The 25,709-nt window shown below is 30.1% G+C and overlaps 2 protein-coding genes across 2 annotated transcripts; one reads left to right on the top strand and one right to left on the bottom strand.

The window, feature by feature from the left end:
• The first annotated feature begins 14,362 nt into the window (after positions 1-14,362).
• LOC136079189 (zinc finger MYM-type protein 1-like) lies at positions 14,363-16,174 on the top strand. Its single transcript, XM_065794910.1, has 3 exons — positions 14,363-15,164; positions 15,219-15,661; positions 15,812-16,174. The coding sequence occupies exons 1-3, from the start codon at positions 14,363-14,365 to the stop codon at positions 16,172-16,174; spliced, it is 1,608 nt and encodes a 535-aa protein (XP_065650982.1).
• A 6,513-nt stretch (positions 16,175-22,687) lies between these two features.
• LOC136079188 (uncharacterized) lies at positions 22,688-25,447 on the bottom strand. The gene has a single exon (XM_065794909.1). The coding sequence runs from the start codon at positions 25,445-25,447 to the stop codon at positions 22,688-22,690; it is 2,760 nt and encodes a 919-aa protein (XP_065650981.1).
• Positions 25,448-25,709: the final 262 nt, after the last annotated feature.

Here is a 25,709-nt window from a genome sequence, read left to right as displayed (position 1 = left end):
TGCTTTTTACATAACTTCGTGGATTCAGGCTGGCATGGAATCTTTTATTCCCTCTCGACGATTCCTGGTCAAACCTCACTCCCCTTCATGGTTTTTTTCACACTGTGCTGCTGCGATTGCCAATCGAAACCGTTACTTCCATATTTATCAGCAAAACAATTATCCAGAAAACAGGTGTCTGTTTATTACTGCTAGAAACAATTGTAAAAAGGTTTTGTCTAACGCCAAAACCCGCTTTTCTCAGGTCATGAAATCTCGTATCTCATCTCAAAAAATAGGCTCTCGTGACTTCTGAAGAATCTTTGATAATATCAATAATAAGGGCAAATCTATAATTCCACCTCTCTTGTATGGTTCAGACTTTGTCACCTCACCTAAAGACAAAGTTGAGTTGTTTGCTAAAAACTTTTCATCAATATTATCTCTTGATTCCACTAGTTGCTTTCTACCTGATATTGCCAACAAACAGGTTGATCCATTGCTTGACATTTATATGACTCCAGCATCTGTATATAAAGTGATTTCCTGCCTAGACTCTTCTACAGCTTGTGGCCTGGACAACATACCTGTTATTGTCTTGCAGACGTGTTCTCCGGAGCTGTCGTCTATACTCTCAAAACTATTCAACAAGTGCTTATCAGAGTCTTGCTTTCCAGCCTGCTGGAAAGCGGCATCTGTTATCCCTATCTTCAAAAATTCTGGAGAGCGATCTGATTTGTCTAACTACCGTCCCATAAGTCTTCTTCCTATTACAAGCAAGGTTTTTGAATCTTTAATTAGAAAATACTTAATTTTTCATCTCGACATTTCAAAAGCTTTTGATAAAGTTTGGCATGCTGGTCTTCTCCATAAGCTTTCTTCTTATGGTGTATCCGGCAACATCTTGAAGATCATCGAATCCTTCCTTTCCAATCGTGAAGAACCTTGAGGAACCCCTGAAGTTACAGAATAAAAAGAAGAGAGTTGTCCTTGATGGACAACACTCTTCTTCTTATTCTGTAACTTCAGGGGTTCCTCAAGGTTCTATCCTTGGCCCTATACTCTTTTTAATTTACATTAACAATCTTCCAGATATTCTCTTATCTAAGGTGGCATTGTTTGCTGATGATATTACCATTTATTCTTGTCGTGATAAAAAACCAACACCCTCTGATTGCTTGGACATTTGAACTTGAAAAGGATTTTACTTCTGCTACAGTATGGGGCTCACAGTGGCTGATGAACTTTAATTCAGATAAAACTCAATTTTTTCCAGCCAATCGTTATCGATATAATTTAGATCTTCCTATATTTATGAACGGTAATGTACTCGATGAGTCACCTACTCTTCATCTTCTAGGATTAACTCTTACTTCCAATTTTTCTTGGAAACCATATATCAAATCAGTTGCAAAATTAGCATCTGCTAAGGTTGCATCTCTTTATCGAGCTCGTCACTTTCATACTTCGGATTCTATTCTCTATCTCTATAAATCTCAAATCCGGCATTGTATGGAATATTGTTGCCATATTTGGGGCGGATCCTCTAATGATGCCTTTTCTCTTTTAGACAAGGTGCAAAAACGAGTTGTAAACATAGTTGGACCTGCTCTTGCAGCCAACCTCCAACCATTATCACATCGTCGTCATGTTGCTTCTCTTTCTCTTTTCTACAAATACTATAATGGGCACTGCTCTAAAGAGCTAGCGTCTCTTGTGTCATCAACTATAATTTATTCTCGTATTACTCGTCATTCAATTAAGTGTCATCCTTTTTCTGTAACTGTTCCTAAGTGCTCCAAAAACGCTTATTCGTCTAGTTTTTTTCCTCGAACATCAGCTCTTTGGAATTCGCTTCCTTCATTTTGCTTTCCTGACTCATATAATTTGCGATCTATTAAGTTGTCTGTCAATCGTTATCTCGCTCTACAATCTTCATCTTTTCTCTTTCAGTAACTTCCAACTTTAATTAGTGGCTGCTTGCAGCCTTGTTGGAAGCTAAGATGTTTATAAAATAAAAAATAATAATAATACATTTTAATATATATATATATATATATATATATATATATATATATATATATATATATATATATATATATATATATATATATATATATATATATATATATATATACATATATATTAAGTAACAGTATCGGACAAAACAAGTGCAACCAAATAATGCTAATTCAGTTTCTTTATATAAAAGTGCTGCATGTTTTCAATTTAGAGAAATAACTATGTAACTGTTTAGAGGCAAAGTTCTTCAAGTTTTATTCATCACAAAGTTCATTATTTGTACACGAAAATATTTAAATTAATCAAAAGTATTAAAAAGTTGATTTCCTTCTGGACAAAACAAGTGCAACTCGACAAAATGTTGACCAAGCTGTATTTCGCTATCAATATTTCGTGGCGAAACCTTTGTTGTCAATCACAGCCTTGCATCTTCGAGGTATAGATTTGATCAGATGATCAATGAAACTTTGTGGAATCGCTGCACAGGCCTTTTAGATTTGTTCAAGCAGTTGATCCTTATTACAAACACCTTCACGATTAATTCTGCGGTTGACAATCTCCCACAAGTTCTCGATAGGATCGAGATCCGGAGATTGAGGCGGTCAATCCATCACCGATAGGTGGTTGTCTTGAAACCACTGCTTGACTACTTTTTGCAGTGTGTTTCGGATCGTTGTCTTGCTGAAAAACCCATTTTATTGGCATATTCCATTCAGCATGAGGTAACATAACATCTTTCAGGATATTTTTATACATGAAACGGTCCATTATTCCATCGTTTCGATGTATTGGACCTAGACCGTTAGCAGAAAAACACCCTCAGACCATTACATTGCCTCCACCATGCTTCACGGTCTTATGGCAGTAACGTAAATCGAGGCGTTTTCCGGCCGGTCGACGTACACGGCAAATGCCATCGCTCCCAATGATGTTGAACTTCGATTTATCACTGAACAGGACAGTTCGCCATTTCTGCACATTCCAGTCAATATGAGATGTAGCAAACAGGAGTCTTTTCTTCTGGTTTTTTAGTGAAATCAGCGGTTTTTTTGCAGGGCGTCGAGAAAACAATCCGGCTTCAACAGCACGTCGTCTGATTGTTCGGTCCAATACAGGCAGCTCTAATTGCTTTTGTATCTCGACTGATGATATCCAGGGATCCTTCTTGATGGATCTGACGATCATAGAATCCTCTCTAGAAGTGGTGGAACGCGGTCTTCCACCTTTGTTATCTGCTGCCAACTTGCCCGTAGAACGATATTTGGAACATAGTCCTGATACGGTCCATTTTTTCACGCAATATTTATCACAAATACTTTTTTGTGACATTACACTTACGTATTCGCCAATAATTTTCTCTCTTAGTTCCAATTCAAGACTGTCGGGAGCCATTTTTGCACTTGAAGTCATAAAAAAAATTAAAAAAAATAATCACACTTCTCAAAACTTACCGTGTTACATTTACCTTGTGATGATACAGTAATGCTCTGTGGAACACAACGTCTTGGTTGGATGTGGACTGTATTGATGCAATGAAACACTTGTTGTATTTCACTTTTTGTATTGATGTTCTTCGATAAAACACTTTGATAAAACTCACTTCGATAAACTGCCTCGATAATACTGACTGATTGACTTCCATATACTGACTGAATTACATGTCGATTTATATGTCTCTTATGTAATAAAATGAACCTGTGTTAACCTGTTCTGGACGATTCTAGATGCTTCTTTTCTATGCTTCTGGAAGCTTCTGGATGCGTCTGGATGTTTCTGAATGTTTCTAGATATTTCTTGATGCTACTGGATGCTTCCAGATGCTTCTTCTGGAAACTTCTGGAAGCTTCTGCATGTTTCTGGAAACTTCTGGAAACTTCTGGATACTTCCTTTAATTATTAAAAAACTTCCGTGACGTTGACACGGACCAGACATAAGGAAATGAAACAAACCAAAAAAGTTGCACTTGTTTTGTCCGCTGCAAAATGGCTCTCGTCAACGAAATTCTGCTCGTGTGCTGTTACCTGTCAGCTGATTGCTCATATCATGGCATGCTATGACTCCAGACTCCTGAACTGTTTGCTGAGGTTGTATAGTTCGTTTCGTTTTTAAGACATGTAAAATTAGGAACACTTTTTAGCATTGTTCGATGTTGGTTGCAAATGTTTTGTCCAATACTGTATATATATATATATATATATATATATATATATATATATATATATATATATATATATATATATATATATATATATATATATATATCATATATATATATATATATATATATATATATATATATATATATATATATATATATATATATATATATATATATATATGTATATATATGTATATATATATATATGTATATACATATATATATATATATATATATATATATATATATATATATATATATATATATATATATATATATATATATATATATATATATATATATATATATATATATATTTATATATATATATATATATATATATATATATATATATATATATATATATGTATATATATATATATGTATATATATATATATATATATATATATATATACATATATATATATATATATATATATATATATATTTATATATATATATATATATATATATATATATATATATATATATATATATATATATATATATATATACATATATATATATATATACATATATATATATATATACATATATATATATATATACATATATATAGATATATATTATGATTGGAAAGGTTTAATTTCTTGTTAAAAACCTTTTCTTTTTTTTTTTTTTTTTTAATTGCAAGTTTGTGCAAATTTATACTAATCTTATATACTTATTTATTTAATATTTATTTCTAAGAATTTGATATTTTACTTTTTATTGATTATTTTATTACATTAAAAAAAGTTTTTTTTTTTTTTTAATTTAAAAAAAAAAAAAAATTCTTTATGACCCTGTAACTTTTTCTTTTTGTTTTATCTTTTAAAATAAAGTCTTATTTATATATTTTGGTAACATTTATAAACTCTATACGAAATCATTTATTTTTTACGGAATCAATCTCGGGGCTTGGCGATAAGACAAATTGCCTCTTCTTCTTGTCCTGGCCATCTGTATATTGGAAATATTGGTATTTATAGTTTTATACGGAAAAAATGGAGAGAAAATTAAAAAAAAAAAATGCTATTACGGGCGCAGCAAACGTTATATAGCTGAGTTTCAGTAAACCTATACATGTTGGTAAGTTATCGACTTGCCATTTATAGGGGCTGCCTCTAATGGTCCACTAAGTAACCGATTAGCAAAATTCCATCGAACCGCTAAATAATATCTATTTAGGCCCAATGCAAATTCACTAAAATAATGTTTGCTGGGGGTGTTCGGTTTTGCTTTCGAAAGAAAGCAAAACTGGTTATAACCAGTTTCAGAAAGTAGTTTCCTCTGATTTGAAAAGTGTTCGTAAATTAGTGTATTTTGGGAAATTGTATATTGGAAAATGTTCTTTTAATTATAATTTATTGTTTGAATGCAAAAAAAAAAAAAAAATTCTAGTTTTTCGGAAAATTGAAGTGGATAGAATTCAATCTATTTCCATTTTCCGGAAAGTGGAAAGTATTAAAAAATTAAAGTTTGCTTCACTAAAAGCAGATTCTACAGCAAAGATGTTGGTATAATTGCAATACTTAGGAACCGCACTAGTCCACATAGGCAAAAAACTTAATGAATTGAATTTTTTTTTTCAAAATTGTCTAAAGCCTTAAGTACATAGATAAGGTTCATTTTTTTTAAATTTTGTTACATCCAGTATAAGTCTATTTTCTTTGTTTTTTAGAGTTACTTGAGAAACAAACAAGCCTAAACTGCCGGTCAGCTTGCCTGCAGCGGATTATTTTCTTTTGCTTTTCACTAGATTAGGTCTAAAATATTTTTGTTGGATATTTTGCAATAGAGGAGGCGTTATATTTTTGAAAATGCTTCCTAACTCCTTGTCTGTGTTTTTAATTTCTTTTTAACTATTTTAAATTAGGTGGATCTAAACAAACTGTTTTAAGTACAATTTTGTTTTGAGAATTTGTATTGTTAGTCTTGCCAGCTATATGACAGCTCATGTTGCTATATAGGATTTCTTTTATTGCTTTATTCTTAGAAAACACCAGATTTAGTTTCAAGACATGAAGAAGCAAAATTCTTTTAGCAACAAAAGATAATGATTAAGTCTCGTAATTTCTTTCCGATAACATTTTTGTAACTTTAAAAAATGGTTAATATTTAAATAAAATTTAATTATTTACTTAACTTTAAAGAGTTCTAATTTTAGCGCCAACACACTCACAAAAAAACATATAAAGTTTGCCCCTCACGCTCTTTCCCTCCTCCACTTCAAGTATAGGAGGGTTCAAACTTTAAATGGCCATAATTTTTGAACTCTTAAATATTATGCTATGAAATTTAAAATTTATCAATGAATACAAATTAAGTTGAGAACAGTATAAAAAAAATTTTATTAACTTGCTGCTCTCACTTTTTGGGCAGATGGGGGTAAATATATTGGGTTTTTTTTTCCCAGGCTCCAATCGTTGCATTTTAAGTTTCCGCCATATTAATCCAAAAACCTTTTTTTTCAAAAAGTGTTTGCCCTCCCAAAAGTTGAAAAAAAGACTTTTGTCTTATATTTTACAAATATCACAAACTTATATCCCTTAGATTCAAAATTATGTTTTAATAAATAATATTTTTATATAGATTCCAATACTAGTATATCAATATAGAATATAGTATATCGAATTTATTTTTATTTTTTATTTGGATAAAAAATCAAAAGAAATTGGGTTTTGCCTAAAACACGGCCGGGTCCGGTCCAGCCCGGCCCAAAAGATTCAAACCCGGCCCGGCCCAACCTTAAAGCCGTCTTCTCTTTATTTTCCTGAAAATCTTTGTTTTTGCAAAAGAAATAGATTTGTTTACCTTTATATTGGTTAAAAGTTTAATATATATATAAAATAATAAAATAAAGTAAAATAAAAAATGACATAATAAAGTAATATATAAAAAATGTAAATTTTTGGTTTTTACAAAAACATTATTTAAAGTATCTATATTATAAAGTTGTACGGTTTTTATAGGAAGCGATGAGATAATTACTGAAACCAATAAGTAGATGTGTGGATTTTATATAAAACTTAAAAAATCATTTTATTTATATCATCCAGAAAGTACTGAAACTTATACAGGAAAAATATTTGCTTAGAATGCAATAGAGACTAAATGGAACCTACCGTTCACGTTCAGTCATTCTTTATAGTTGGAGATTGAGATGTCAATGCGGCTCTTAATGCCGTGAGTGACTATGAGAAAAATGCAAAAAAAGTGTTTGTTCCAATAAACCATGAATAATTTAACGCGATTGCATCATAGATGTAAAAATTTTTAACCGAATACTTGAACATTGAATCGGGAGTTGCTGGGCTGTTACCCCTAGAAAAATTTGTTACTGGTAATCGTACAATTAACAGTCAAGATTTAGCAACACTTTGTTCTGATGAGTGGTTAAATGATGCTGTAATCCATTCTTACCTGCTTACATTCTTAATCTGCTAATGGACATAAACCAGGCTAAAAAGAGCAACTTAATTTATGTCCTAACTTCTTTTTGGCTCAACGATGGCCCAAAAAAACCCTGATTGGCTCTATAAAAAAGTCTGTCTATGCAAGTACCACCAGATTTTTATTCCTCTTCACGCTAAAAACAACCACTAGACACTCTTAATTTAAAACACTCATGGTAAAACAGTTGGGTTTGCGAATTCTCTCAATGGGGATAATACTTCAAAGTATGGTATGTTTCTAAGATATATGATGTTACGGTCATTTGTTGGTAATAAACTTGGAGTTTGGGACAAAGTTGCTTTTAATGCACCTTAACAATTCGATGGAAATAGTTGTGGAGTTTTAAACTAATATTTGCAGGACCTGTTACTAACAATGTGATCATATTGTAGATCCGAAAGCTGTGGCGTCATACCGTCGCACATTGGGGCAGAATTGCTTTAAAATTGGACAATTGACGAAAATGAAATAAGGTGTTATGAAATTTTTTTTAGTAGTAATACATAAAAGAGTCTCTGGTCCATCTTATCCACGTTTTTTTTTTATGTTTGGACTGACATTTAACCCTGTGGAACCCCATATTTTAGCCATGTTCTTTTGTCTAAAAAATGACTCGCTTGTGCGAGTTAAAAGTACCACTTTGTTTATATTGTGCTTATGAGAAGTTTGTAAAATTTTTGAATTTTTTTTAGGTATTCTTTAATTTTAGGCTTGTAGCTATCTTTTGGTAATAATAAAATATTATTAAAGTGCTTGCACTATATATTATTATGCCTTTACAAAAATAACGTTTTAAATATTTCATTTTTATGTAATTTTTTTAAACAATGCACTTTTTGTTTAGGTATTCACCTAGATACACCTGAGATTTTTTTTTTATAGAATGGCTGATAGGATTCAATGGATTATAGATATATAAACTTTTTTTTTTTTGCGCACATTTTGAGCGTTTTTTTGTGTAATAGAGGAAATGTGTCATTTACATCAGTAGAAACCAGGTAACGAAACCAGGTCATTAACGCATTAAATTAATGACGTTTTTTTGCATTGCATTTTTGAGCACGCTTGGTAATTGTTTTTTAGGTTAATCTTAAAACTTTTTTATATGATTTCGGTTTAGAATAATAACATTATGTTTTTTAAAAGAAGCAAACCTGTGTCGGTATCATGATAGATTCTGGGTTTATTAAAATGAACGAACAATTTCATTTTTTGAATGAAAAAATTAAAAATCTTAGAGAATGCGAAGAAAAACATTTAAATGCGTTAAAAGTCAGTCACTGTCTTTATTTATGTCACAGTATAAATCTCATTGGACAAAATCACACAGGATATATGAAGTTTTTCAAAAAAACGATAAGTTTTGGTTAAACAGTTCCATTTGTTTAAATCAGCATACAGTGAGCGAAACTTGCAGCAACGAAAAGAAGTATAATCCTTCAAATTTTTGTAAACGAACAATCCGAAGGAAATCAAATGTTTTAAGCGAGACTCATTCTTTATCTGTTTTAACTTGTGCTACTTAAATAAGTTTAAGAACTGAAGGAATGTTACTTGCATCAAAACTATTTAAAGAAGCTACAGAAAGTCCCAAACGTTCAAATAAATATAGAGAAGCATATAAGAAAATACTTGAACCACAAGATGCTTTAAGTGTTTTGGTGAAAGCAAAACTATCTAGATATCAATATGATGTTTTAAGGAAAATTGTACCTGAAAGGTTTCCCTCATAAAAAAAGGTTCAAGCAGCCAAAAAATTTTGTTATCCTATTGATATTCATGTAACAGAAACCTTTGCTTTGGTTTCTTTGCAATCTTTACGGAACCACACAATGCAGCGCTTACATTTAGCTGTAGAGCCTATAATTAGGACTCTTGAAAAATTAAATCAGCTTTAATGAATTTCAAAATGGGGGTTTGATGGCTCTTCAGGCTATAGTTCTGATAAACAAGCATTTTGTGATTCCAAAGCCAGTGATTCAGCTGTATTTCTAACAAGCATTGTCTCTCTTCGTCTTGTTTCAGGTGGAAAAATTATTTGGTTGAATCCACACCTTGCATCCACAAAATATTGTAGGCCTATAAAAATTGATTTTATAAAAGAGTCTAAGATAGAATCCATTGCTGAGAAGAATAGAGTAGATGAGCAAATAAAAAGAATTGTTAAGACAAAGTGCCTAATCGAAGAAGGACAAGCAGAAGTATTTCACACTTAAATTTTGTGCAAGGTAGATGGCAAAGTATGTAATGCTCTGACAGAAACTACTTCCACCCAAGGATGTTGTATATGTGGTGCAACCTCAAAGCAATTTAATGATATTGAGCAAATGGTTCAGAGGAGTATCAAAACTGAAAACTTGGGAATTTGCTTATCTGTGCTACGTGGGTGGGTTCGAATGTTCGAATGCATTTTGCACTTGGCTTATAAACTACCAATTAAGAAGTGGGAAGCTCGTGGAAATGATAAAGAAATTGTCGCAAACAATAAAATTCGAATTCAGAAAGAATTTCGAGAACTTTGTGGTTTGATTATTGTTAAACCAAAACCAGGAATTGGCAATACGAGTGATAGAAATACAGCTAGACGCTTCTTTCCCAATGCAGAAATTTCAGCTGCTATAACAAATAAGATATAGTTTTGATTAAAATAATGCATACAACTATGAAAGCAGTGGCGAGTGGATATGATATTGATATAAATAAATTTAGATTATTTGCTCTTGACACATGATACTTTGTTGAAAAGTATTCATGGTATAGCATGCCCCCTATATTGCATAAATACTTTATACATGGTCCTGAAATTATATCATCTGCATTGTTGCCAATAAGACAACTGACTGAGGAAGCATAGGAGGCTTGCAACAAAGACTTTAAAAGGTATAGAGAGAATTACTCTAGAAAATGTAGTCGAAAGGACACAAATCCTGATATCTTAAACTTTTTTTTATTGAATTCTGATCTTGTTATCTCCAGTAAACGAGTACTGCACAAAAAAAAACTAAACAAGCTTCTAAAAGAAGCACTAGATTTACTGAAACCTCCAGATATACATATTAATGGTGATGATAATGATGATGATGATGATGATGATGATGATGATGATGATGATGATGATGATGATGATGATGATGATGATGATGATGATGATGATTATGATGATGATGATGATGATGATGATGATGATGATGATGATGATGATGATGATGATGATGATGATGATGATGATGATGATGATTATGTTTATGATGATGACGATGATGAATGATGTTTTTTGCTATTACCTTTTGACCATTGATTGTTTTATTTACGGAAATTTACATTTAAAAATGGTTTTTTTTAATATAAAAATAATCGAAGTTTTTCGAGTTTTCGAGTAATTTTTTTTTTCGAGTTGCTCTTTACATTATATTTAAATTACTGTAATTTATTTGATTGAATCGAGTAGAATACGTTTTATTAGTATTATTTATTCATGCAAGTTTCTGATTTTCTTATTTTTACTACTACTCTCCCGTTTTTTAAAAAATGTCACTCGAAGTTACCGAAAATACATTAAAAACGTCTGATATTAGTAAATAATTATTTAAAAATTTATGGACTAATTTTTCTTAAGTCTAACAAGTGCCCTTAAAAAGATTACTAAACTTAAAAATCGAAAACTACAAAAAAAAAATTTGTCCAGTTTTAATGCTGTTCTGCCCCACTGTGCGTCGATACATTCGTGCTAGACTTGTGCAACGAATGTGCGCTAACGTTGATAACGAAGATTTAAGACATACCGTTTTGTGTTGAACCCCGCGGTGCTCATTAAAAATGGTCACAATGCAATCAGTGCAACCGTTGGTGTCATAATGCCTGCACGCCGTGTCAATCTTCTCACGCAACATTTTCATGAAGCCAATGCATTTGAACAAATAAATGATATGTTACCAGTTTATGCTGTTTGAAATTTTGTTTACTTTTGTAAAAAAAAAAATTTCAAATAATAAGTATTTTTATCACTTGTGAACTTGGTATAATAATTGTATAAGTTCGTTTGTTTATATATATATATATATAAAATTTTATCCTGGCTGGGTTTTAGGATTTGGACCTGGTTAAGTTCGGCCGGGCCGGCTTTTAGGTACAGCCAAGAAATTGGTATTAAAATTTCATTCTTAAGCATGGCATTATTAAAAAAACAAATTTTTTTTAATAATGCTTTTTTCTTTGTCCAGAGTGACAACGTTTGACATCATGAAAAAATCTCCTAATTTTCTCCAGAGGTTATCAAGTTTTCGCTTCACGTTTGCCTCTACAGCTCATTTTTCCATTGAGTTGTTCAGAGCTGACTCAAGTCTTTTCACACCAACATTAAAAAGATTTGTACTGTTTTAAACATGGACCAATGCTTCAGCAGTAAATAGTTGCTACTTGTATTTTGCTGAATGTCCTGACAGAATTTTAAAGGTTTACCTCCACTTGCTCAACTAAGATTGACAGTACCTCCTCGAAAGGCATCTTTTTAAGAGACTAAGGCAGCTGCTATTTGTTCAGCACACTTACGGTCCTCTACAACAAATTTCTGTACATTGTTCCGCCTTGTACATTTAGTGCAAAAGTGAGGATGTTATTTCACAAATACTGACAATCAAATAATGCATCTTTTTTTAGCTGGCTATGATGAAGAAGGCTTGGAACCGAAAGCTTTGATACAGTTAGTTTCAGGGTAGATTTTTGTTTTTTGATTCAATATATTAAACTCAATATGTGGCAGATTTTCTTTGAGCTTTGATTTGGCCACCCTACAAATTATATACTGACAAGCACCAGAATATCTTGTAGATTGTTTAATGATAATTAAATTGAAATTGTACAAGTCTGGTATCTGTCCAATAAAAATAACAGTATCAAGTCGTTGTAGTTTGCTTCTACATAAATTGCAAATTCCAGTTAGAGTTTTCTCATCATTAAAATTAATATTAAACTGAAACATATTCTTGTTCTTTCAATAAAAAAATCAGTAAACATGCGATCACTGCAATCACCATGAGTTTTTTCTGAATTAGGCATTTTGTTTATAAAGACAAATTAATTTTTAACAGAAATGCTCATTTATTTGTTTACATTATTTCAGCGGCCAAAATTTGGAGCCAAGATATTTCAATTTTATTGCCTTTAAATTTGAAATTTTATTAAAGAAGGAAAAAAAAGTTAAAGAATTGGTTAATACAATGTTGTTTAGAGATATTTGCAACATTTAAGACAAAACAAAAGGTTTTTTTTATTGATTTTTAGCAGGGTTAACGCACTTTAGAAACAAAGTTTCTTCTTGTAAATCAGGCATAAATCTTAAAATGTGATTTTCTCCTGTGGACGTAATTAAAAGATTTTACTTTTTGTTTTAAAGTGATTACCATAAACTATAGAATCAACCCTCCGAGGAATTTTTTGGGTCGTTTCCAAAAAGGTTAGGACCCCTTTTTGGACAACTGTGGTAAGATTTCAAAATTTAATAATTGTTGTAGCAACTTATATTTTTAAATTAACGATAATTAAATTAAAAAAAAAAATCAACATCAAAAAAGCGTCCATTTATTATTTAAAAAAATACTGTTATAAGCTTTTAATGAAATTTATTAAAATCATCTCAGGTAAGCTCTATTGCGCATTTGTCTATTTGAAGAGATTTTTTGACTTAGTTTATACATTACGTTATTGTAAACTTTAAAAAGCTTTCTTGAAATTCCTACCCTTTAAAACCTCTTAAAACACTAGGAGAAACTTGTCTTTATTTGATATATGATAGAGATACTTAAGTATAAATGTCTTTGCGTAATCAAGCCAGAGCATTTAACAAATAGCAGAGATAATTTTCTTTCTTAATGTTAATTAAAAATTTTTTTTTTCTTTGAAATTAATAAACTGGGACAGGTTGTAATAAGATTCAGGTGGTCGGAAATCGACAAATTAGGTTAGACTCAGTGGCGGATCAAGGGGGGGGGGGGAGGGGCTAGGGGGGCTAAAGCCCCACAATTTTAGGGGCCCCGATTCAAAGTAAATGATTTTTTATTAACTCTGAAAATTAAATCTTTTATTAACTTAAAAGAGCCAAAGTTAAATTTACTAAATTGTCTGAAAACAAAAGCACAAAAATAAAATAACTGTCAACAAAAACGCTGCATTATATATTTTTTCCGGTCTTTGACAACGATGGAGTGCAACTACTTCTACAAAAAAAAAAAATTACTAGATTGGTGGCAGAGCCTTATAGCAATAATTGAATGTAACATTTGTACAAATTGCTACAAAAACAATTTTCTTCGGAAAATTATTAATGACTTGAATAATTATATTGTTATTAAAAATGCATCGATTGCAATTCTACAATTCTTTTGTACTTCCGCACAAAAGAGTTTTTGTGTGAATGCATTTGATAGCTGAAGCGCTAAATTCGTGAAAGAGAAAAAAAAGAACAGTTTAACACTTTTCAGGTTATACAGTTATAATTAAAGTGATGAATAATGGCGAAAAGTGTGACCGAAAATGGTTAATGTTTTCTGAATCTACTGAATGTGTATTTTGTTATGTTTGCAAGTTGTTTTCAACCGATTACGACAACGTATTTGTCAAAAGTGGCTTTTACAATTGGAAAAAAGCTAAACAAACTATTTTCGGCCACGAAAACAGCAAGGAACGTATTTAATGTATGATTAAGTGGATAGAATTCATAAAACAAAATACTCATGTCGATGAATATATGGTAAGCCAGATTAAAAGGGAATTTAATTATTGGTCTGCAATCTTAAATAGAATAGTTGCGGTTATTCGTTTTTTAGCCGGAAGAGGTTTAGCATTTCGAGGCCATAATGAAGTTATAGGATCGTCAAATAACGGAAATTACTTAGGCATGTTAGAACTCTTGACTCAATTTGATCCAGTTTTAAAGCAACACATTGACACTTTTGCAAATAAAGGCAAAGGTAATGTAAATTGTTTGTCTAAAACTATTTGTGAAGAGCTAATTGATATTATGTCTCAAAAGGTTTTAACGCACATTATTACCGAAATAAAAAAAGCAAAATACTGGAGAATTATCGTAGATTCGACTCCTGATATTTCTCACGTGGATCAACTTTCTGTGATATTTCGTTATTATCTAAATGGCCACGTGTATGAACGATTTTTTTGTTTTCTACAAATTAAAAACCACGACGGTAAATCTTTGATTACTGACATTTTAGATCTACTGGAAAGATATGATATTGATATAACCAATTGTCGGGGACAGGCATACGATAATGCTAGCAATATGTCTGGTAAATATTCTGGATTACAGGCACGTTTAAAAGAGCGGAGTGAATTAGCTTTTTATATCCCCTGCGCTGGACATTCTTTAAATTTAGTTGGGCAGTGCTGTGTCAGTGAGTGCATCAATTCTATCAACTATTTTGGCGTTCTCCAGAGTTTGTATTCATTTTTTGTAGCTTCAACACATAGATGGGATTTATTGAAAGGAAATCATGCTACACTCAAGCGCCTATCAGATACACGATGGTCATGTAGGTCAGATGCTTCAAAAAGTTAGGTAGAAAATTTTGATGGGATTCATGCAGCGCCATGTCATATAGCTGAGGATACAGAAGAAAAATCTGATATTCGTCATGAAGCTTTGTGTTTATTAAATAAGATCACTAAGCTAGAGTTTGCATTCATGGCTGTACTTTGGCATCACATACTTAAGAGGTTTAATGCAGTTAGCAAATTTCTTCAAAAAGTTGAATTAGATTTGCATACAGCAAGCAGTATGTTACTTTCACTAATTGACTTTGTAAAAAACTTACGAAACGACTTTACGAGATTTGAGAATGAACTTAGCTCGTTTATTGAAAAAGACTATTCTGATAAGAACAAAAGAAAAGTAATTAAAAAATTGAGCAACGGAGAAAACCAAGTTGATTCTTTAAGCGTATCCGACAAGTTTCGAGTGAATACATTTTTTGTCATTATTGACAAACTTGTGACACAATTAACTATAAGAAGTGATGGTTACAACCACGTAAATAAGTTATTTGGATTTCTATCGAAGCTGTTAACTATTAGTATCATGGAATTGCAAGTTAGCGCGAAAAAAATTGTAGAAGTGTACTCAAATGATTTAGAAGATAGTTTCATATTTGAAATAGAATAATTTGTAACATTATTAAAGTTGCAGCCTCCAGGTTTTTTTTCGCATAAAAAAGATAAATCTGAGACTGTAAACACATTGATTCCTCTGCATGTTTTAAATTGGATTGTTGAAACCGATATTATTGATGTATTTCCAAATGTTTATATAGCATATTGCTTGTTTCTAACTATTCCCATAATAAATTGCGAGGCTGAGAGATCATTCTCTACTCTTAAAAGAGTTAAGAACATGCACCGATCAACAATGGTCCATAGTCGTTTAATTAATATAGCAAGATTAACTATTGAGTCAAAAAGAAACTTTGGATTTCAGCGATGTGATTGCAGAGTTTGCGGGGAAGAAAAGCAGAAAAAAATCACTCAACTTAATTCAATAAAATAAATATAAAATTTGTATATAAATAAATATCAGTGATAGCGTTTTCAAGAAAATCTTTGTTTTACTCATTTTTATCGTTGTTAGTGGAACAGGGCCTCCTACTTTTAAATAGCCCCGGGCCCCGAAAAGTCTTAATCCGCCACTGGTTAGACTTAAATAAAAAAAAATTTATGACTCCAATAGAAAGTGATTGGAAAGTGTAGGGAAGTAAGGTCGAATTTAGCTAATAGTAATATTATAGTTTCAACATCATGTAAAAACCTAAAGAATGTGATTTAATTAAAGATATTTTTTTTTTCCAGAAATCGAAAATAATTTGAATTCAATCTATTTCTACTTCTCGGAAAGTTTAAATTTTTTATATGTTAATTAAATTGTATTAATAAAACAATTTATTTTTCATTATGAAAACATGGATTATTTAAACCTCTTTCTCGGAAAAAAAGCGAAATCAAAAACTCTTATTGTCTAAGTCTATTTGATGTTACTATGAAAATGATTTCTACCAACAATTAAAAAACACGCTAAACATCGTTTTCACTGCTGATCTTTTGACAGTACTTCTCGGACTTAATGAGTTTTGTTTTTTAAACACAAAATTTATTTAATTATTATTCTTTTTATTTAGATTTATTTAATTATAATTCTTTAAGACTTTATTATTCTTTAATTTACTTTAATTATGTAACTTTATTTATATAACTTTCTTTAATTATGTAACTTTACTTTCATTATATAACTTTCTTTAATTATATAATATAATTATCTATTACTTTAATTATTATTTATTTACTTTAATTATCCTTAAGACTCTATTAAGTATCTTGGGATTAAAATTGATGCTAATCTTTCTTTTCAAGCCCATCTAAATGACTTAGCAATGGAGCAGATCTAATTGAATGCTAGCCAAAGTCCGCCATTATGTAAATCTAGAAATTCTGCTAAACATATATCATGCTATTTTTGGGTCCCATCTAAGATATGCATGTCAAGTATATAATACAGTCCCATGAACAAATCTTTTTAAGATTGTCCCATTTCCAAAATAAAGCCTTGAAAATATCATATTTTCACTATAATAACTTAAATTCTAATGTGCTACACTTAATCTCCAATATATTTAATTTAAGCGACCATTTTGTGTTTCTTAACTGCCAATTTGTTTGAAATTATCATCACGAAAACCTTCCCTTATCATTCGACAATATCTTTACAAGTACAAATTATCACTATCCTCTTCGCATCATCAGTAGCTTAAACTTAGTTATTTCAAAACACCACTCTGCTAAATATGGAAATAAATCCATTCTTTATCAATGTATTAAATATCAATGTAGCTTATGGAACAAACTACCTCCTGATCTAAAATTTCTTAATTCAATCTCTGAATTCAAAACCAATCTTTTTAATTATTTGTTAAAAAAAAACAAATAAATAATTCTACAAATATATGTTGAAATTCTTTATTGTATTTATCAATTCGTGATCTTTTAGTTTTTAATTTAATATTTTTAACATTTTGAAATTCTATACTTATCGATCTACATCTAGTTCCTCTGGTTTTCTATCTGCCATTATTAATACTTTTATTAAATTTTAATATTAATATTAGTACTAACATTTGACATTCTTTAATTATCTATTTATTTATCTCTTTTCATTCAATTATTCTTTACTTCGTACTAAATCTTTGTTGTTGGTGTCATTATTTACTAAATTTTTGTTGCTGCTGTTGTCTTTATTTATTAAATTCTCTTTCTATTATAATTGTTATCATTATTTTTACTATTATTATTATTGTTATTATTGTTATTATTATTATTATTGCTGTTGCTGTTGTTATTGTTCTTATTACTATTAATATTAATATTATTATTATTACTATAGTTGTTATTATAACTAGTATTGTTGATATAAGTTATTATTACTACTTTCATCATTGTCTATAACGTTATGTTGTATATTCTGGTATTAACTTTATATTAGTACTTGTTTTTGATTTTAAAGACAATAAATCATGAATTTTGCTAAATCTTCACTAATTGATTTTAAAGCCTAGGGATTTAATATATTATCTTCATATGAATTTTTTGTTTCTTGTCATCTTTTGATGTCATTTTCAAAAATTACAAAAAACATTTAAGGATTATTAAAATCAGTTTGCTGCCCAAAAGTATTTTGTGAATGCTCAAAAAATTAAAGATCTATCTGTTGGCTTTTTTCAAGAATGAAAAACTTTTTTATTCTTCTTTTATTATGACCTTTTGGTTTATTTAGAATTTTGAGGGGAAAAAAAGTGATGGTGAAGATAGTGTAGATGCACCGTTTTTTCAATTTTGAGGTAAAGCAAAAATTAATATTTTTTCCGCGGACAAATAAACAATCTTATTTTGCAAATTATACTAATTTGACTGTTTATTACTGGCTTATAATATCCAAAATTGTTTTCAGAATAGAAAGTTTAAAATAATCTGGACTTTTCGACACTATGAATTGTATTGCAATTACTTAGAAGTTGTAAAAAAAAATAAAGAAAAAATGGTTCAAAATTTAAAATTAAAGTAACAATAAAAAGATTATCAGAAAAGTTAAGTTGAACCTCGAATAAAGTTTGTTCTATTTATTCAAAATTATTCAAACAGCAAACAAAAGTACTTAAATTTCGATCAGTCCAACAGAGAAAACGTGTCTTTAAACCAAAAACTTTGAAAGCAATTGCTTTCCAAAATTTATTTAAACTCAAACCTGAGTTGGTTAAAACAGAAAGTTTTTCTAGGCATGACTGCAATTAAAACGAGTGTTGATAAACACTGGTTTAATTGTAAATATTCTCGCCTCTACTTTTCTTCCTCAGCAGACGGCAGCTGGCTCTCAAATAATTTTTAGCGGCAAAATTTCCTTTATTCCGCCTCCCGTGGCTTCCGCCTTTCTATTGGCGGCCGCAGTCAGAGTTTTTTTTGGAGGCAAAATGTTTTGGAGGCCAACGCCAATAGAGAGGTGGCTGCCTGCAGAAAAAATTTTGGAAACAAAACCATTTGGAGGCTGTCTCCAATAGCTTCTGCCTCCCAGCTGACTGCGGCCGCCAAATTGGAGGCAGAAATATTTGCCTCTAGCCGGGGGATGTAATGAAAAATAATTGAATATTTGTCTTCAAGTTAACGAGAAATTAAAATATTAACTGAGAACAAATGTTAAATATATGACATCAAAGTTTTATTTTATATAATTTTTTGACTATTTAAAAAAAATGTTGAAAAAAAAATTATAATTTTGTCAGAGCGATTGATTTTCTAGGACTTTAGAATAAATTTTAGACTTTTAAACGTTTTAAATCTTTTTTTAAAGTAGGTGAGTCTATATTTTTAAACGTTTAAAAATTATAGAGTAAAATATAAATAATATTTATAGAAGTATATATATATTTAAATTTGATAAATTTTATTTTTTTGTTATAATTTGGCAAAACTATTAGCGTAATAAAGCGTGGTCGCAAATTTTTAATAAACAGCAGATATTATTTCAAGAACTTTAACAATATCCAATTATTAAAAATAAGCATTTAACGTTATGGCTAATGATAAATGTATAAAGATTTTAGCATGCCGACTTTTTATCTACTTAGTTTAATTACTTAATATAATTTTTTTTGTTAATCAGAGTTGATAATGCCGCCGGACGGCATTATCAACTCTGATTAAAACGTTTGCAATTCTTATGGAAGTGTTTTCTTTTAAATTTGGCGCTATAAATTCCTGATCTTGAATCCATTTTTAACTATTAATTTTGCTGATTGAAGATTTTTATTTATGTTACAAGAGCGTATTTGAGTTGAGAACATGGAGAGGGGGTATGTAACTAATTTTTCTTCGATACTAACTAAAAATAATTTACAGTCGATTACCTATAGCTTTGTTCCTGTTACTCATTCGCATTTCGCGTAAATAAATAAAAATAAAAGTGAATTGAATTAAATATTTATTTAACATTATATATATGTATATAAATATATATATATATATATATATATATATATACATATATACATATATATATACATATATATATATATATATATATATATATATATATATATATATATATATATATATATATATATATATATATATAAATATATATATACATATATATATATATATATATATATATATATATATATATATATATATATATATGTATAAATTAGTAAAAACACTTATCTAATTTTTGATTTCTTCTACACTGTGTTTCACCATCAGCAGGTTCATCAGGAAGAATTCTTCCTGATGAACCTGCTGATGGCGAAACACAGTGTAGAAGAAATCAAAAGTTAGATAAGTGTTTTTACAAATTTATTATTGCTCTGTTCTTTTAGAACATTGGGCACTCTGTTTGTAGAATACACTAACATAATTTATATATATATATATATATATATATATATATATATATATATATATATATATATATATATATATATATATATATATATATATATATATATACAAAATATATAAACCAACATATGGTTAATAGTCAAATACTATTCTCGATCTTAATCATGTTTTCAATCTACAAAAATTTGTTTTAGGCCAATTTACATTTCATAGTATCAGTAATTTTATTTGAATTTGATACAGTTTTTTTTAGTACAAAGTTACTTACAATAGGTGGTTGATTATTTTGATTTTTAATTGCTTGCAGACACTGAGGTAGATCTGGAGAATTCGATAGTTTTTCGATATTGACACTTGATTTACTCGAATTCGGAGAAATATCATCAGTAATTTCATTTTTCCGGCGTTTGTCCAGACATTTTGATAATAAACTTTGTGTAGCATTGCGTTTACTCATATTAACATTAATAGTTAAGCTTTTATGAAAATTAAATACATATAAACTCAAAAGAAAATGCAAAATACAATAAAGTTTTGTAATAAATAATAATACAATTCAAATTTAGTCATGATCACTACCTACTTTATATCATGGCTAAATACTTAGTAAAAGTTAATTGGTAATACCACAGATTATATGATACTAGCTCTGTTCACTCGGGATGTAAACAAAAACCACAGTAATACGGCTCTGTAGTATTACTGTATTACTACCTAATACGGTATTACTACAGAGCCGTAATAATAAATTATTAACTAATGTATTATTTAGAAAAAATAAGAACTATGAAAAAGGAGGGAGGGGGGGCAAATGCCCCTTCGCCCCTCCACCTCCTCAAATACACCCTTGTTATGTTATGTACTCTTTTTATCAGGGATGCGGAGTCCCATAAAGGACTCCGGATATGAAAGGTACAAAAAGATTACTTTTTCCCAGTTTTTGATATCCAGGAGCGCTAAAAATATAAATAAGTTTATGGACTAATAATAATAACAATCATTTTTTGAACCCGGAGTCCTTAGTTATAATGGCGGCAAGGACTCCGGGACTCCAGGACTCTGGGCTTAAAAACAATAAGTTTCAATTCATTAAATCTCATGAATTTTTTACTTATAGCAGATCATAAGTCAACAAACATGTTTAGAGCTTCTGGTTGCAACAGACTTGGAAAAAGTAGAGATATAAAGCCGAAGTCCTTTTGGGACTCCGCATCCCTGCTTTTTATGGAACGCGGATTAATCTGAAATTAGTGCTAATAATAAAAATTCCATTTAGTTGTTACGAATAAACAAAAATCGCATAGCACTAGGCACTTTCATTTATTTATATATTTAAATGATTAATTATTTAAAAATATTTTTTATAGCTTGTTTAATTAGTGTGCTAGGTGTTCTTTTCTTTTTACAGAAATTATTTTAACTATTACGAAGACATTAAAGCAATAGAAAGTCACCAGTTACGGATCCAGGAATTTTAGGGGAGGGGGAAAATGTTGAAATATTTTTCTATTTTGTATTACATTTTGTGTTTTTTTTTAAAAAAAAAAAAAAAAATTAGGGCCTCTATTTCTAAGATGTTTTAGGACTTTCAGATTCTGGTGGTGGTGGTGGGAGGGGGATGCATACCCCATCCTCCCTGTAAAGTTGTCGAAAAAGAGCGAGAACTCCCAGCATCTCATTTTTTGAGTACTTATGTTAATTAAGACAAGAATGTTTTAAGACACTTTGAAGCAAATCGACCGAGCGAAATTGCTAACTCAAATATACACTTTATAAAAGCTTTGAATTCAGAAAGATAATCAAATTTTCGGATAATTTTTTTTTTCATAACAAGCAGAAATAGTTTTAATAAAAAATGATAAAATTTCACTTGTTTCAATTCATTGAAAACCTAAGTTATATACCTATTGTCAAAAAATTTGGTTGAAATTTTCGATGCAAATTTTACTGACTCACTTTAACTACCTTTTTGCTTACTCAACTAGGTCGAGTAATCAAAAAGTCAGAATTGCGGTTTCCTGGAAAATTTAAATAAAATAAATTTAATTTTTTAATTTATATATTTGTTAAACACCCACTCTATATTACAAGTAAGGTAAATAAAAAGTTTCAAAAAAAATCTCTAGGATCTAGGAATTTTATTTTCAAGAACATCCTTAAAGATTGTTCTTTGTTCTTTTGAGTTCCAGAACTCAACTGCACATTTTAAGATTTTAAGATCCGTTTCAGGAATTATATTTTTTAAACCAGTAATTTTTATTTTTTCTTTGTGTTGCATTAGTTTCTCTATATTTAATTTATGACTATTGCACAGAGCCTTGACGCTATCTACAAAAGGTCGTGGACCTGATTTGTTGTTCAACTGCGACTTAAGAATATCAAATGTCATTTTATTTTTCAACAGGCGAATAAATAAGTTTATCTTATTTTGTTGCGTAATTATAGATATATCTTCAATACAAAATAGGGGATGTATATAATTTTTACTATGTTTTGAAACGTTTAGTAGTGACTTCAGTGCAATTCTTCCTACTATATCAAGCTTTTGCAATAACATTTCTTTATGGTCGCAAAGCTCAAGACCATACGTTAGTGTTGGAACAGCTAAAGTTTTATATAACTGGACAATAGAGTTTGGGTGAACAAATCGAATTCCAGCTTGAATTAAAGACTGTATCACTGCCCGGAAATGGGATATTCGGTTATCAATGTTTAAACGATTAAGTGAGGCAATTGGTGAATATTTTGTGTCCCATATAAAGCCTAGATGAGTAAGTTTATTGTCTAGTTTTATTTTTTGGTGGTTGAGTGTTATCGTGCATTTTTTAATTTGATGTTTTCCGGTGACCAAAAACTCGGTTTTGTCAGCATTCAATTTTATGCAATTTTCTTTTGTGTAAATGTTACAGATATTAATTAGCTTTTGTAGGCCAGAGAGGGTGGAACTAAGAAGTATAATGTCATCAGCATATGCTACAACACCCGTGTAGTTTCCATTTATTGATGTTCCTACGACACTTTCATTTTGTAAGGTTTCTAGTAGGTTTTGAGTGTAAAGATTGTACAAATGAGGCGAGAGAATCGATCCCTGTCTCACTCCTTGCGTTAGATAGAATGGAGTTGATTTGCAACCTAGATAAGACACAGAAGCACTACTCTCCCTGTATAATGACGATATTGTATTAACAATATACAGTGGTAATTTTTTATTATTGTACAGTTTCTCAAAAAGAATGTCCCAGTTGCAGCTGTCAAAAGCTTTTTCAGCATCAAGGGAACAGAGATAAACAGGTGAGTTGTTGTTGTTGTAGTGTTTAATTGTTTCACTAATAACAAATTCGGCGTGTAGGGTTGAGCTATTTTTGGTGAAACCGAATTGAAGAGGATGAGCTTCTTTTAGATCTGGACAGATTATTAGGATTATATATTCGATTAGTTTTGTGAAGATTGGAATGATGCTGATACCACGGTAGTTATTTGGATCAGTTAATGATTTTTTATAAGATTTAGCAAGTGGTATTATAAGTGATGTAGACATCGACTTTGGCGTTTGACCATGATTAAGAGAAAATGTGAAGAATTTTTTTAGCCATTCTATTAGGGCTTCACAACGCAAATATTTTAAATGTTCTGCAGAGATTCCAAAAGCATCTTTGGTTTTGTTTAATTTTAGGCAAGAGATAGCCGTTCTTATAATTTCATCTGATATTATTACAAAGTCAAATTTTGTACAAGGTGGAACTTGAAAACTCTTCGCGGTATGCGTTATAGATTTAGTGTTTAACCGTTTTTCAAAACTATCGGCGAATTCTCTTGTGATTGACTCCTTGTCCTTTTTATTATTTATTGTAAATAATTTTGAGTTTGCATCAGTCTGTATATTTCTAAAAGTATTCCAGAAGTTTTTTGGATTGGTATTTTTTAACATCTCGATTTTTATGTATTTTTTGTAAAGGTTATAGTTTTGTGCTTTCTTAACAGCGTTTCGGAAATTTTTTCGTGCAATTAGGTATTGGTTAAAAATGTGCGAACTTAAATCTTTTACGAAACCCGTGTCACGCCATTTCTTAAAATGAAATGTAAGAACTTTTTTACTCCTATTTAACTCGGGAGTCCACCAAAATTTCGAATATAATGATTGTTTTTTCTCAGATAAGTGTTGGCGAAGAGCTTCAGATGCACTTTTTGTAATCAAATTATAGATTTTGATAAGTTCTTTATCGTAATTGTTATTTGTAAGGCTAAGACTTTTTATATTATTATTTACGAAATCATTATATAATTGTATAAAACGTTGATTATTCCAAGCATAATTTGGAATGCTAATTTTGTCTGTCATTTTGTGAATATTCTCTTTGAGAGATCTTCCGATGAGTTCAATTACAATTGATACTGGCAAATGATCACTCATATTCTGAGGTGAAAAGGGGGCAACAAAACAGTTGTAATACCTAAGAGAAGTGTTTTTTGAGATAGCTATGTGATCAATATATGATGCATTTGGTAGTGTATTATGTTGATATGTTATCTTAGGGCCTGAACCTTTAATTACGTCCACTAGTTCAAATTCACTCGATTTTATAAATTCTGATAGAGCCGCGGAGTAATTATTTTTTGTGGGACTTGATCTTTCTAGTAAATCGTAGATTTCGAGAGGAAAAGATTGAAAATCACCAAATACAATTACTTCGCCGACACCCTCATAATTATTAACAAGGCCTTTAATTATATCTAATTGATTTGTGTATTCATCTAATGATGTTCGATTATTCCGCGATGAAGTTAGATAAATACCAATTATAACAATGCTAGTATTATTTTTAACAAGATTTATAGCAAGAATATGATCATCTTCATATAAAATAATGACATTTTGAAACATATGTTTCCGAACCAGAAACGCATTTCCGCCAAACGGCCGACCTTGTTCGCGTTTATTTGCCTGGTGGAAGTACGAAGAGTGGGTGTTTTTGCAAATATTTTTGATTATTGAATGTTCAAGTTTTGATATCCAATGTTCGCATATAAAAGTAATATCATGGGAAGTTATCAAGGATTCAGTGTATTCAATGTTTGATTTAAGCCCATGACAATTAAAAGTGCATAATTTTATGGGAAATTTATTTTTCTTTAATACGCTGTCG

This window comes from Hydra vulgaris, chromosome 04, assembly GCF_038396675.1.
Source record: "Hydra vulgaris chromosome 04, alternate assembly HydraT2T_AEP".
In the NCBI taxonomy this organism is placed as follows: domain Eukaryota; kingdom Metazoa; phylum Cnidaria; class Hydrozoa; order Anthoathecata; family Hydridae; genus Hydra; species Hydra vulgaris.
This window is presented reverse-complemented; position numbering and strand designations above follow the sequence as displayed.

Coding starts and splice junctions, on each gene's coding strand:
- LOC136079189 (XM_065794910.1), top strand. CDS start 14,363: ATGGTAAGCCAGATTAAAAGGGAATTTAATTATTGGTCTGCAATCTTA. Junction 15,165..15,218: donor ATCAGATACACGATGGTCAT/GTAGGTCAGATG, acceptor GGATTCATGCAG/CGCCATGTCATATAGCTGAG. Junction 15,662..15,811: donor GAAGTGATGGTTACAACCAC/GTAAATAAGTTA, acceptor ACATTATTAAAG/TTGCAGCCTCCAGGTTTTTT.
- LOC136079188 (XM_065794909.1), bottom strand. CDS start 25,447: ATGTTTCAAAATGTCATTATTTTATATGAAGATGATCATATTCTTGCT.